Source organism: Thalassophryne amazonica, chromosome 2, assembly GCF_902500255.1.
Source record: "Thalassophryne amazonica chromosome 2, fThaAma1.1, whole genome shotgun sequence".
Classification (NCBI taxonomy): domain Eukaryota; kingdom Metazoa; phylum Chordata; class Actinopteri; order Batrachoidiformes; family Batrachoididae; genus Thalassophryne; species Thalassophryne amazonica.
In genome coordinates, this window is record NC_047104.1 from 36473448 (window position 1) to 36488264 (window position 14817).

Below are 14817 nucleotides of genomic sequence, written 5' to 3' on the forward strand. Positions count from 1 at the left end.
AAGTCCATCAATCAGCATCAAATGTCAGTGCATAAGATTAAATTTAGAAGAATTTCATGTTGAAAGGTGAGCAATTATTAAATCCTTGATTAGGATCCTTAATGGAATTTTTTTTGTTCCTGTTTCTTTTGATCCTGATGACAGAACCAAAATAATCTGGCTCTAACTTTAGCCTTCGGAATCAAAGATCAAAATCAAACGTTAGAACTGTGATTCAATATCAGGTTTGCATTCAAAGTTCAGTGATGATTGAATCTTTGATCAGAAAAATGAATGATATTATTTGTTTTTGTTTCTTTTTATTCTGACTACAGAATCAAACTGATCAGGATATAATTCCAACAATCAGGATCAAAGATCACTGATTCATTGCTCAAGATCTTTAATGCTCTTTTTGATTCTGTTTCATTTGATCCTGTTTACAGAATCAAAGCAATCAGCAGTGAAGGTCTAAGTTAATCCATCTGGATCAAAAGTCAGTCACCAAGATCACAAATTAGCAAATGGGTTTAAAAATCAGGTTCAAAGGTCAGCAATCATTGAATTCCTGATCATTGTAGGACCAAAGCAATCAGCCTGTAAGTTCAGCAAGTAGAATCAAAGGCCAGTGATCAAGAACAAATGTTAATAATTGCGATTATACAAGTAGTAGGTCATGTTGGAGCACAAATACCAGCAATCATTGAATCCTTGATCAGTGTCCTGATGTTTTGTTTCCTTTTATCCTGATTACTGGATCAACGTAATCAACAATCCCAGCAGTCAACTATTTGCTGATTAGTGACAATTCTGCAGGTATGCATTTTTTAAATATATATATATATATATATATCACCAGGGTAAACAACAACAACAACAACAAAAACTGAATAAAAATTTATTTCCACTGTGGTCAAATAAAGTGAGAAAAGTAAGGAAAAATATGTGCATAAAATCAATAGCAAATAAAAAGGCTATTTTCCCACTGGAGCGTCTTTTTGCTGAAGGTGCGAAAGAAGAATGGAATCGTTTCAGAATATATTAGTGGCTTTGACCGCTGCGTCCTCTCCTCCGTCACACCGGTCACGTGACGTGTCCCCTCCTCCGGCTCCGGTGACTTTGGAAATCGGCTCCGGTGTCTCTCCGACGGTTTATAAGGACGGCCGGATGTCGGCCCGCTGAGACAGCGGGATAAGATGCTTCCGCTCGTACTGATGCTGCTGCTGCTTCCCGCCGCCCCCGCGGACCCCACGCTGACCCCGCGGACCCCACGCTGACCCCCGCCGTGTCTGCCTCCCCACCACCGCGCCTCCAGACGCTCGGTGCGCTCGGATCAGCTGTGGAGCGGTCCACGGCGGGAGAACGGGCCGACACCAGGCGGGAGGAGGAGCAGGAAGACCATCATCATCACCGTCACGACGCCGGCGGGTACCGGGTGATCCAGTGGGAGTGGAACTACGTCCAGGCTCCGTACATCATCGCTATCTGGCTCCTGGTGGCCAGCGTGGCCAAAATCTGTAAGTGCTTGTGCGTGTGCGTGTTGTACCCTCTCAGACAGACAATATGTTGCTTCTGTCTGACGTCATCAGGAGCAGTTCTGTAAGATGAACATTCAACAAGTAGAACGTTTATCACTTAGACATAAAATGACAAAAAATAACCAGAATGGCGCGCAGGGTCAGAGGTGGCTCTAGAAGGGGGATTAAGGATGCTGCCCCTCCCCCCCCAAAATAGCCACAATGTAACATTTTCCATTAAAATCATACAACCACCATTGTTTGATCCTATCCTATAGCCCCGCCCACTCCTTCAATCGCATCCACGCCACACTGTTTACACACGTCACTGCAGTCAGCTGATACATGTGAGCTTTATTCATGTTTTTCATGATTTAATCTGCTTGCTTGTGGTTAGCATGATGGAAAAATAAGAATGTTTCCTTGTCAAAGAACTCAACGCATGTGTAGGACAGTACAACGTTCACACAGAGTGATGGAAAATGGTGCCACTTAAAGGAGAGAAACATCTGTCCAGACTGTAGCTTTTTATTGTTCTGCCTATAGATTTTCCACATCCGCCCTTTTCAGGTTTCAAATCTGGCAAAACCTCGGAGAGGTCGCCACGCTGTGAGATCTCAGTAACATTGAGAACTGCTTTGAGACGCTCTGATCACGCTGCACTTTAATCGCTGCACACGGACAACACCATTAACATCACAACATAAAGTTATTTTTATATTGTGACTAAAACTCTCATGAATATATTCTCTGGGTTTATAGAGGGTTTTCATGTGACGGTCACATCATTTTGTGTCCCACGGCCATTCTGGATTACAACGCGGTGGTCGCTGTAATACGCTACGTGCATGTGGCAAACAATTGCAGAAGCTTCAACGTCAGTGTGAAGAAGCCTCACGGCACTGTGGTGCTGAGAGAGATCCGCCGCTAACAGGAATCCATGTTATCCATTGTTACCAGAATTATTATTCAGCAATAAAATTATATAAGAATACATAAAAATACTGCTGAGGATAACACAAGAACGCTTCCAATACGGATGCTTACGTGGTGTGTCCATAAAGTAACGGTCCTTTTTATTTTTTTAAAAACTATATGGATTTCATTCATATGTTTTTACGTCAGACATGCTTGAACCCTCGTGCGCATGCGTGAGTTTTTCCATGCCTGTCGGTGACGTCATTCGCCTGTGAGCACGCCTTGTGGAAGGAGTGGTCCCGCCCCCTCGTCGGATTTTCATTGTCTGGAAATGAAAAGGACTTTTTTCCATCAGAATTTTTTCAGAAGCTGTTAGAGACTGGCACCTGGAAACCATTCGAAAAAGTTATCTGGCTTTTGGTGAAAATTTTACGGGCTTCACAGAGAATAAGGACTTTAACTACAGCTTTAAGGACCCCTTTAAGGACGGTCGGTTAGCCGCGCTCCGAGCTGCAACGTCGCGGCACAAACCACTGGATCATTTCTAAGCTGATGGCTCTGTGGATACGAGACCGTCGTGTGCTCTTTCTCTGGTTATCACAAGAGCTGGACATCAGCCGTTTTCCGGCAGATTTCACTTTTAACAAGAGATTTTGTCATGGAAAGCCGCGCGGAGGCTTCGCGCGTCACGACCGATTCGCTGATGAAGCGAGACAAAGGAACACCTCCGTTTCGGAGTGTTAGAGGACAAGTTTGGACATGTCCAGCTCTCCACAAGTTCTCTTATACTCACTCGACTGGTAAGCACTGAAAGCCGAGATAGGCATGTTGTGAGATGCCATGCAGAATGGAGACTTTGAGTCTGAGAGCAGTCAGGGAAGTGTTGTGGGTCCTACTCTGTTTGTAGGTCACTAGATGAGATAAGGTTTGTTTGTAGACCACTGGACAAGGAGATAACCCAATAGGCAGAGGTGTCAAATCCAGCTTCAGAAAGTAAAAGTCCAGCCACATATTTGTTCCATCTTCCCAATAACCCAGCTGATTGTAATTAGTTCAGCTCTTCAGGCAGGTGGATGAGCTCATTATTGAGATCACCTGTTTTAGGTGCACAGGTAAGATAAGATAAGATAAGATAAGACTTTATTGATCTCACAGTGGAGAAATTTACGTTACTTCAGCTCTGAAAAAAAACCCCACACACAACATGGGTGCGAGTGGAGGAACATGTGCATCAAACAGCGTGTGCAAGGATAAGCAATAATAATGATACTTGTAATAATACAATAAGATAAGAGAATGAGGTAGAAATAGAATATATATATATATATATATATATATATATATATATATATATATATATATATATATATATATATATATATATATATATATATATAGGAGCTGGCCTCTCACCTCAGTCGGAGTTACAGTGGGGGGGGGGGCTGGGATGTGAGCTGAGGTGGGCTGGTGCTGAATACAGTTCGGGGGGAGGAGGGACAAAGTCCGGGGTGTAGTGGAGGTAACCAGGGGGAAGAAGGTGGGGGGTCAGAGGGGCTGGAGGGGTGGCTGCTGGAGACGTATGGAGAGCTGGGAGCAGGCAGGGGTGCAGGTGTGGAGGAGCCAAAACGGTTAAAGTAACTGTTTAGTTCCTCTGCAAACCAAGAATCTCCATCTGCAGTCCTGCTGGTACCCTGCCCAAATCTGGAGCTGGTCTTGAGGCCTCTCCACACATCCCTGACGTTGTTCCGGGCCAGCTGCTGCTTCATCTTCCTTCCATACTCCATCTTGGCTGCCTGGATCTTCCACTGGAGTTCCTGTTGGACTCTACGCTGCTCCTCTCTGTCTCCCGAGTTGAAACCCCTCTTCTTCTGGTTCATCAGGACCTTCAGCTTGGGGGTCACCCAGGGGTGGTTGTTGGGAAAGCACCGTATCCTCTGGGTGGGCACGGTGCTCTCCACACAGAAGTTCATGTAGTCAGTGACACACTGGGTCAGGCCGTTGATGTCTTCACCGTAAGAGTTTTGAAACATGCTCCAGTCTGTGGTTCTGAAACAGTCCCTCAGCCTCTCAGTGGCATCTTCAGTCCAGAGTTTCACTGACCTTTTCTGCACTGGTTCTCTTCTCACCCTGGGTGTGTATTGGGGGAGCACATAGATGAGATTGTGATCCGAGGGTCCGAGCGGGGGGAGGGGGGTGGAGGTGTAAGCGTCCTCCACATTAGCGTAAAAAAGGTCCAGTATTCTATTGTCCCTGAATTTACACGTGACATACTGGGTTTACGTGGGGAGGGTGGCGGAGAGGGAGGTGTGGTTAAAGTCCCCAGTGATGAGGAGGAGGGCGCGGGGGTGTTGTGTCTGCAGCTGCGTGACTGTACTGTGGATCCACTCACAGGCAGCAGTGGCATCTGCAGAGGGAAGGAATATACGTGCAGAGCGTAATCACACTTCCAAACTCCCGTGGGAGATAGTACGGCCTCATGCTCACCGTGAGTAGCTCCACGTCCGAGGAGCAGATCTGATCCTTCACGTGAACATGAGCTGCACTGCACCATCTCTTACTCACATAAAAGGCGAGCCCACCTCCTCTTTTCTTCCCGCTCTCTGTCAATGTCCTGTCCGCGTGGATAAGTGTAAAGCCGTCCATGTTGATAGCAGAGTCCGGTACATATCCATCCAACAATGTCTCCGTGAAGCACATGAGACTGCAGCACTTATACAGCCTCTGGAAACGGGTTAGCGCTGCTAGCTCCTCGGTTTTGTTGCGGAGGGACCTTACATTCCCCATGACCACAGAAGGAATATATGTCCTTCTCGGCTTCATCCGTCCACCCCTGCAGCCTCTCCGTCTCCCCCGTATGTCTGCAGGTATGTCCAGGTGCTCAGGTAGAAGCAACACATGGGATGGTTTTTACTTTCTGAAGCTGGATTTGACACCTCTGCCAATAGGTAGGCCTGGATTTGGTTCCTGCTGAAGTCTTGTCTCCTTGGACAAGACTCCATTTTTTTTCGGAGTGTAAGTCATGTTTTTTTGTTTTTGCTAATTTGTCCTTTATTAGTCCCTGTCGTGGGACTAATAAAGCATTATCTTATCTCATCTTATTTTGGAAAGTCCTGTGAATTATCTGCCGGTATATAAATGTGACATATCTTGAGAATAGTCACTATTTATATCAGGCTTTCCCAGTAATCAAAAAGAAACAAAATAAAAATAAACAAAATAAACTCCAGTAATAAAAGAGTAAATGCCAATGATAAAACTACATCTCAACAATGCATAAAAATCCCAAATGAAAGATCTGATAATACAAAAAAAGGGGTTAATTATACTTCAGTGCAGTTTATACTAAAATACTGTAATCTGCATTGTCTCAGTCCAACCACTTGTAAAGGGTACTGGCCTTGGCTGGGGAAGCAACCTGCACTAGACTGGTGTCCTGTCTTTTGGGAGTCATATACAGTGGTCCCTCGTTTATCGCGGGAGTTACGTCCTAAAAATAACCCGCCATAGACGAAATCCGCAAAATAGTCAGCATTGCGGCTGCGGTTACCGAGACCATGCAGCGCTGCAGATTTTTCCGCAAGAATTCTTTCCTTGCGGGCTGCTGGTGCGCTCTGCATCAAAACAGCAAGCGTAGTCTCTGGACCTGTTGCCAGATTTTGGCCGCAACTCCACACAACAGACAGTGGGGCGGTGTGAGTGGCCCGCTGCAGCGCTTACTGAGCCCGCAGACTCGGTAAGTGCATCGGAGGCAGTGAGAGCAATTGCGGTGATACCGACCGGCCTGCCTGATGAGGACGCAGAACACAATGCGATGTTAAAAAAAAAAAAGCATGCAAAATTGCACAAAAAAAAATCTGCGAAACTTCGAGGCCGCGAAAGGTGAACCACGATATAGCGAGGGACCACTGTAGTCCATTGGCTCATGGGGCTTCCCATGCCCCCCCCCCCCACACACACGTGTACTTCCTGGGTATTTTCTAGTAGCCATGGGTCTCCTCTTCAGGAAAAAGCATGTTAACATAAACAAACAAACCTTGTTCCCGGGGCACTTATTACAAGCATTTTTATATTGCGCGACACACTTTTTTTTGCACAAGTTTTGTGGGTAGGGGAAACAAATGTGGTAATATCTCCTCGCCTTGAAGGTACACAGCAACAAACTGCCACTCAAAATGTTGGTATTTAAATGCTCTCTCACATGATATATAATAAATTAGGAGCTTAATTAACGGGACTAATTTTCCCTGTGAACATAAGTACGATCACCTAATATGCATGCTCAAGCAATAGAAAGTCAAGACGGACTCATGAAAGAAAATTGGTGGCATTCTCATGGAACCCAAAGTCATAAATGAGGAGTGCAAAACAACACAAAAATAATTTCAGTGGCTATCTTCAATTCATCTTGACTTATTCTGTGAGTTTTTCAGCGTTGGGCAATTCTCCCTAAGAATATATCTACAGGTGGAAACCAATATCAACAGTGATCACAGTAGGGCCTGGTGTTTTGGATTGGTCTGTGCACGTTCACTTTCTGAATAAACCATCTTTATGTCACTTGAATATTCAAAGGCAATCTGTCTAATAAAGGTCTGTAATGTTCTGTACGTACCTGTACCCTGATTAAACATTTACATGTTGGAATATCAGAGTTTTTGTAGATGATTATGCCATTTTTATTTGATATTTTCAGAGAATCGGTACTTGTGACATAGAACAGCATCAGACAATTGGTACCTGTGATATGTAGAACAGCATCAGACGGTACCTGTGATATGTAGAACAGCATCAGCATTAGGCCTAGGCCCTAGTAATCTACTCAACCCCCAGGTGGTAGTACTGGTGACCTACCCTTCTATGTTATGATATCAAAAAGCTAGTGGATAGTTGATGTGAAATGAAATGCATATAAGAGTAAACTCATTTGTGACTGAAAACCAAGGACATGCAGTTAGTACAGTTACACAGGATTTTATGCAAGGCCAAGCTTCAGTGACCCTTTGACCTCTGGACCAATATATAGACTTAATATGCATACTCCATCCAAAAGTGTACTTGAATACCAACCTTCTGAGTGGTAATTTTGTCCTGTGAACTGACAGAGTGAGATGATATTACTACACTGAATTACCCCTATCCTAAAATAGCAGTTTTTCATCACCTTTGACAAATACATTTACATCACTTGTAATAATAAAATAGTTAAACATCAGACCTTTTGATTTGTTGCAGGGACACCATGGGTCACTTCTTTGGGTGTTGACAAACTTTCCCATTTAGCACCAGGACACTGACATAAAGAGGCATGGGTCAGATTTTGAGCATCGACTAAATTCTCTGACCTTGACCTCTGGTGACCTACTCATTGACCTAATTTGCATTTATTATATATCATATGAAAGAGCATTTAAATACCAACATTTTGAGTGGCAGTTTGTTGCTGTGGACCTTCAGGGCGAGGAGATAATACCACATTTGTTTCCCCTACCCACAAAACTTGTGCAAAAAAAGCGTGTTGCACAGCATTAAAAATGCTTGTAGTAAGTGCCCCGGGAACAAGTCTCCTGGGTCTCCTGAAGAGGAGACCCATGGCTACTAGAAAATACCCAGAAAGTAGATCTGCGGGGGGCCTCATGGGGGGCCCCATCAGCCAATGGACTAATAGACTCTCAACTGCTTCACACTACGGAACCTGAAGATAAGCAGCAACACCAATAGGCCTCAGGGCCTATGTCACACTTACTTCTTTTCTACTGTGATCAGTGCTTGCATGTAGTAGGTGTTTGATAAGGCTGTGGAGTCCAGAGACCTCGAGCTTGACTCATGCTCACATTTTTGTGAAATCAATGGATGAACTATTTTCAAATGCATGCAACTAAATGCAGTATTGGAGTGTCTGGGTTTGCAACTGTCCTGTATCAAGATGAAGAGCCACCCCTTCAGTGACATGTTGGACTCAGCCATGTGGTGAAAGTCTCAAAAAATGTGGGAAAAATTCCCTTGTCTTGGTGGCGACAGCACATTACTAATTTCTGCTTTGGGTTCTGTAAATCACTAAAATATGCATCTGTTATTTTACTGCACACTGGTAGAGAATAGGTAAATTTAAGAAATCACAGTTTCATACTGAATGTACTTGCCCAGGAACAGAAAGAGGGAGTATAACTTTCATTCTCTGGTAGCTTGGCCTATAAAGATGAGAATTTTTGGGAAGAGCTTATGGACACTTTAGTTTGTCTGATATAAGCACATAGCTGTGTTAGATGGATGAGTAATTTGGTGAGATGTGGATGGTGTGTCCAGGCGGGTGTGGTGAAGAGCACCGTGACGTGTGACATCACCTGATCTATTTCAGTTAAGTTTATGCAGCCCAGTCTCACGTTTTTTTTTTTTTTGCTTGCCACCCGTCACGAAATGAGTTACATTTTCATGACAGGGGTTTTTTTTAACTCACTATTACTAACCCTACTCCTGTCCCCAACCATAACCTTAACCATAACCTAACCCTACTCCTTCCCCCAACCCTAACCATAACCAACCCGACCTCCCCCCCGCTTCACTTTTAATTTCGTGCAGCCATCACGGAATGAATTAGAATGAATTTGAAAATGAGGCACTTCATCACAATATCACAAACCAATAGATGAATGTATATTTCGTGCTGCTGAATCACGACTTGCTGTGAGACCAGGTTGGATTTATGACAAAAAATAAAGTAAAAGTGGAGCAGATATGTGGATGAATCGTGACTTTGAGGATAAAAGCATGAAATTTGGCACAGTGTTCGAGCATACCCTAAAGATAATTTTTGGCTATAGGGGCATCACGGGGTGGCCATTTTCCAAGATGGCCACCACACATTGTTGTTTTATTAGTAGCTCAGGCTCTAGACCACTAAGGGTCTTGATCCTGGTGCCTAATCCTACAAGGATGAGGAATGCAGTGGTACTATTTATATCCCGAAATGATGAGTGAAGGAGGGATATTATGGTTTTCATAGACCACGGCCGACCGTGTCCACCACTGCAGAGTTTTCACATTACCACGTTAACGCTGAGAGATTTCATCCAATTCTTTTCAAATTATCAAGAAAGGTTCATGGCCCCCCTGTGACAGACTGGCATCCTGTCCTGGGTGTACCCCGCCTCGTGCTCTATGACTGCTGGGATAGGCTCCAGCCCCCTGTGACTCTTCATTGGATTAAGCAGTTGAAGACGAGTGTGTGTGAGTGCATTCATGGCCCCCTGTGGATGAAGGCCACTGATATTGGTGATCCCAGGACCTTCCCTCTAGTGCCATTGTTAGGTCAAATGATTCAATTAGGATTAGTGTATTTTTAAAAGCTTTCATCTAATCAATGAAATCTAATGTTTTTTTGTTTGTTTTTTGTTTTTAATGACAACAAAAAAGAGGTCAAAGTTAGAGTGAATGTTGAAATGCAATGCTAGCTCTTAAAAACACAACTACATTGGCATAGTAACAACAAAAAAGAGGTCTTGTATCCTGCTTCATCTCTTCCATGTGTTGAATTAGCTGGACATCTCAGTATCTCATCTCTGTGTTCCTGACCCAGAACACATTTATTCCAGTCTGTGGTCAGGCACGGTGTATCTGACATTCCAGGCTCAGTAGGGTCCACTTTTCGTGACAGTATCATGAACCAATAGATTAACGTATATTTCGTGATGCTGAATTATGGCATTCTGTGAGATATGGTAGGGAAGAGTACAGTTAGCTGCATCAGGCCAGTCAAGGTCAGCTGAAAGAATGCAAATGTACATACAGATTAGCCCCAAAAACTGAGATCGACATCGGACCGAAACCAACTGAATGCCAATGTTTTGACCAATGAAATAACATTTACAAATCAGTTTGAAATATGCTGTTGTGGCTGGCGTGCCTGGCTGGCTTTTGTTGGTCTTCTGTTTCTGTCTTTTGGTTTTCCTTCCAGGTGGTGCGCATTTGGGACTGAGTGGCTGTGTGGCTGAGTTATCAGGACCTCACCCTGATCACCTGCGGCTCGTCAGGACTCACAGCTGTGGTGCATCTACATGGATTGGAACATGGTGGCATTTAAGTCTGGAGTACACAGTGTGTATTTGCCAGAGACTCGACCTTGTGACCAGACGGGTGAGATCGTCGTCGCGAGAGCCATCTCATCATCAGTGGATGCAGAGAACGTCCAGGTTTGATGCATGGTCTGTGAAAGAGGAGAGGGTGAGGTCTCACGCTCGTCAGCACACTTCCTGAGGTACGTTAGGTTTTGTGACTAACATTTGTACAGTCAGTAAATGTGGTGTCCCTCACACCTTATTATATTGAGCTGTTATGTTAGTCGTTTTAATCAGCTTCCACTGCAGTGAGTTTGTGAACAGGGTGTTCCATGCCTGCAGGGTGGGAAGCTGATTAGTAATTAAGCCAGGAAGTGTTTGCTGTTTGTACACCTTTGAGCGGTCTCTCTGTGTGTGGAGTGTGGACTCACATGATGATTTCTTCATTCACAGACTCGGTTTGTCGCGGCCACCTGGGGGGTGTCGGCGGGGTCCTTGGGTCCGAACTGGTTCTGCCTCCGGACCGTTAGTGCTGCTGGGAGCGCACCGTAATCCACCACGCCAGACCGCGCACTCTTTTGTTATATTTATCACATCACTGTTATGTTTATTAAACTCTGTTATCCTTTGTACCGTGCTCTGCTTATTTTATACTGGGTCCTTCAAACGCTGGTCGGTTCTCCGGGCTGCGTCCGACACATAACATATGCTGCATATGTACTCACAGCCCCTTCATAAATGCTTGCTATTCAGCTAGATTGCTGATGTTAGCCAAATATGTTAGCTCGCTAGCTTGCTTAATAGTAAGTCCCTTCGGCTGCTCCCTTGTTTGCACTCGGGGTCGCCACAGCAAATTCAAGGTGGATCTGCTCCATTTTTAGCATGCGCGCTATTATAGTATGATGGCAGACGAAGCAGTGAAAGCAGAAAAGTGTCAAATCACAGCTTTTTGTGTTTGATTTAACAGGTGCACGTCATGCGGGTCATGTTATGTCATGTTATGCGGGTCCGAGTCTGAACACCATTTGAAAAAACTAAATGGTCGGACTTTTAATCACAGAAATGATTCCTCTCCCACTTTCCACAAATCGGCGAGTGTCAGAGCTGAACTTTAATTTGTACCTCTGCACGTCCAGACTGCTCTGGGTTTTTAATGGAAATACATTGAGTTCGGTCAGGACATTTTATCCGATGTGAGCGAAAAATTCTTTATACAAAATCGGTTATATACAGTTATATACAAAAACTTTGGGACTTTTTTTGTCCGGTGACTGTGAACATCTGGTTTATACGATGACGATTTAGGTGAGTTTTACTGTACATGGGACTGAACAATAAATTTACCATTCAAAGCTTTGATGATGTTGGCTTCCATCCCACATGGCTGACTTTATTTTCCCAAAATTTTCTTCTGTTCGGATCTAAAGGGAATCTGCACATCTTGAAGCCCTTGCTGTGACTATTTGTGCCTCCAAATGCACAGCAACCTGGTGTTTTCAGCAAATTAATAAATAAAATAGCTGGATTTACATGCAGATACATTAACAGCCAAAACTATTTTTGCTTGTACTCTCATTAGTCACAGTTCGAAAACATGTATAATATCACCAATATTACATATTTTAATGGTTTTACAATTATTTAATTACCCGAATGCTAGCTATATATTATTACGTAGGTGCTAGCATGTTGTATATAGTACTACTGCATTCCTCATCCTTGAATATGTAGGTTTAGCCACTGAAATTAAGGGCCTTGATGGTCTAGAGCCTGAGCAAGTGATAAAAACAACTCACGGCAGCCATCTTGGAAAATGGCCACCTCTGGGATGCCCCTGTAGGCAAAAATGATCTATTTGGTATACTCTAACTGTGTGCCAAATTTCATGCTTTTATTGTCAAAGTCATGATTCCCTCAAATATTGCCCATATCCGCGCCACTAAAAGCTTGGTGCAACGATAAATCAGTTAGCAGGGTAATAACAGTTACTTTGGTTGTACTATGGCACATTTTTTAACTAATACATTGATATTGCTGTTGGACTCCTTTCCCCAGTGTTCCACTTCTCGCAGCGGTTTACCACCATCGTTCCAGAGAGCTGCATGCTGATTCTTCTAGGCCTCATTCTTGGTGGGATTGTGCTTATAGCCAATAAGAAGCAGCTGTACCACCTGGAGCCCGCCCTCTTTTTCCTCTTCCTGCTGCCGACCATCGTTGGAGATGCTGGCTATTTCATGCCTGCTCGCCTTTTCTTTGACAACCTGGGAGCAATCTTCATGTACGCAGTGGTGGGAACACTGTGGAATGCATTTTGCACTGGCTTCTGCCTTTACGCCGTCAAGGTGTTGGGGATCATAGGTCAGTCTGAGTTCACTCTGAATGTCAAAAATGTGTTTTTGCTCATAACTATTAATGTGGGTTTATTTTATTTTAAAACACAATTCTTGTGTCTGTTAATAATGTGGGAGGTCTCAAGGCTGATACAAGGCAAATTTTCATGCCAGCTTAAATATTGTGGTGTCAAAGCTGTCAAATAGGAAGTGAGAGCATATCTCAGCAAAACTTTGATGTCTCAAAGGCCCAAATAATTTTTATCTGATATCTCCTATAAGAGGTGCTGCAATACTCAATCAAATCTGTATTCGTTAAATTAGTATATATGGTTCAATAGATTACATCAGATGAGACAGAACTTTATTGATCCTTTGGAAAATTTCCCTTTGGGAAATTGAGGTTCCATTATATACTAGCACACAGGCACATAGGGTAAGAAGCACACAGAATATCAAAAGTGAATGGGGAAAAAAAAAAAAAAAAAAAAAATATATATATATATATATATATATATACCACAGTCGCCAGGTTGAATAGAACATGTCAGAATTACAGCTATATTTGTTATTTTATTTATTTATTTATGGTCACTGCTGCCACAAGCTGGGACTTGGTTTGTCAAGTTTCTTCATGCTGGGTCGCGCTTACAGTTGAAAATTTCTTACAATACAGTTATTTCATCTTAGCTGGGCTTCCCTAATAAACAACAACTTTGACACAAAACTTTTCCAGGAATTCTCAACAATTAACTGGAGAGACCTCGTATCAAGACATCCAGTTACCATTGTAGTTCACTGTGTCAAAGATTTGCAACCATCCAGAAAAATCACACATCAGAACCTTAATTACTTAGATCTTCATGCTCCTGCCAACATATTTGCATTAACATCTCTGTCTTACATCCGCATTACACTAGAGGCTGAACAAGCCCGAATCTCCTCCGAATGAAAATTCAAACCACATTCTGAAAGTGTCGAGGTGCATTAGGAAATGTTGGACAGCATTCTCAAAGCATTCTAAATAGTCGGGCACAGCCGTGCAGCCATCCCAAATGTTTTGCTGATGTTCAAAATACTAGTGGCACAGTCGAAGTGGGAAAACTGTCGAACAGCTGTCGAAGTGGATTCTAACTGTATTGTGACTAGGGCTGGGTATCAAGAACCGGTTCTTTTTGAGTATCGTTAAGAAATGATTTGATCCACCGATATCAATAGCCTTTTTGCTTAACGATTCCCTTATCGGTCCTTCAGAGCAGCCATTGTTTTTGAGGGTATTTGTCGGGAAAATGATCATTCCTCTACATTGATTACAGACCCTGTAGCGGCTCTGTAATCAACCGTTTCTGCAGCACGGCACCACTTTTAAGCGTGAACCAATGAAACAATGCTTTGATCCACTGGCTCATGGTTCTTTGATTCGCTGCTCTTCAGAAATGGCAAGTCCGCTTCTTAAATCCTCTCAAAGCCATTAAAATATGAATCGTGAGTCACTTTTGTGTGGATTAAAGTCACTAACTGGGACTCTTGTGTTGTTGCAGTCAAGAAATGAGAATCGTCCTCCGTTCTTTTGGCACAGCTCCAAACACTGCGCAGCTCTCTGCCGAGACAGAGTCCGGTCTGAATTAATAACTTCAAAATGAATTGCCGCTTTGAATAAAATGACACTGCTTACAAACATTGTAGTACAGACAAGAAACTACAATTTTTTTTCTTCCCAAAATGAGACGTCCTGCGTTCTTTATAAATTTCATCCTGACGTGCAGCACAGCCAGCTGCAAGAGCTCAGCTCAGATGTAGGGAAAGACATTCATGCCAATAATGTCTGAAAGGAAATGCTTTTGACAATAACTACAGATTTTGTTTATTTCTATTTATGTCCAGAGATCAAGGATCCACCATGTAGAGTTTATTATGTCCAAAGTTTAAGGATCCAGTGACCAATTTCATATTTATTTACTTTAAGACTCAATAAAATGTTGTTCAATTTCAATACAATTTCAATTTAATTGGCTTATAAAG

General features: G+C 43.2%; 1 protein-coding gene across 1 annotated transcript in view; it reads left to right on the top strand.

The window, feature by feature from the left end:
• Positions 1–1174: 1174 nt before the first annotated feature.
• slc9a5 (solute carrier family 9 member A5) overlaps positions 1175–14817 on the top strand; it is a gene marked incomplete at its 5' end in the record, with an annotated part of 96836 nt that continues 83193 nt past the window's right edge. Inside the window, 2 exons of the mRNA XM_034184962.1 lie at positions 1175–1496; positions 12521–12823. Coding sequence (XP_034040853.1) covers positions 1175–1496; positions 12521–12823 — 625 coding nt within the window. The remainder of the gene's footprint in view (positions 1497–12520; positions 12824–14817) is intronic.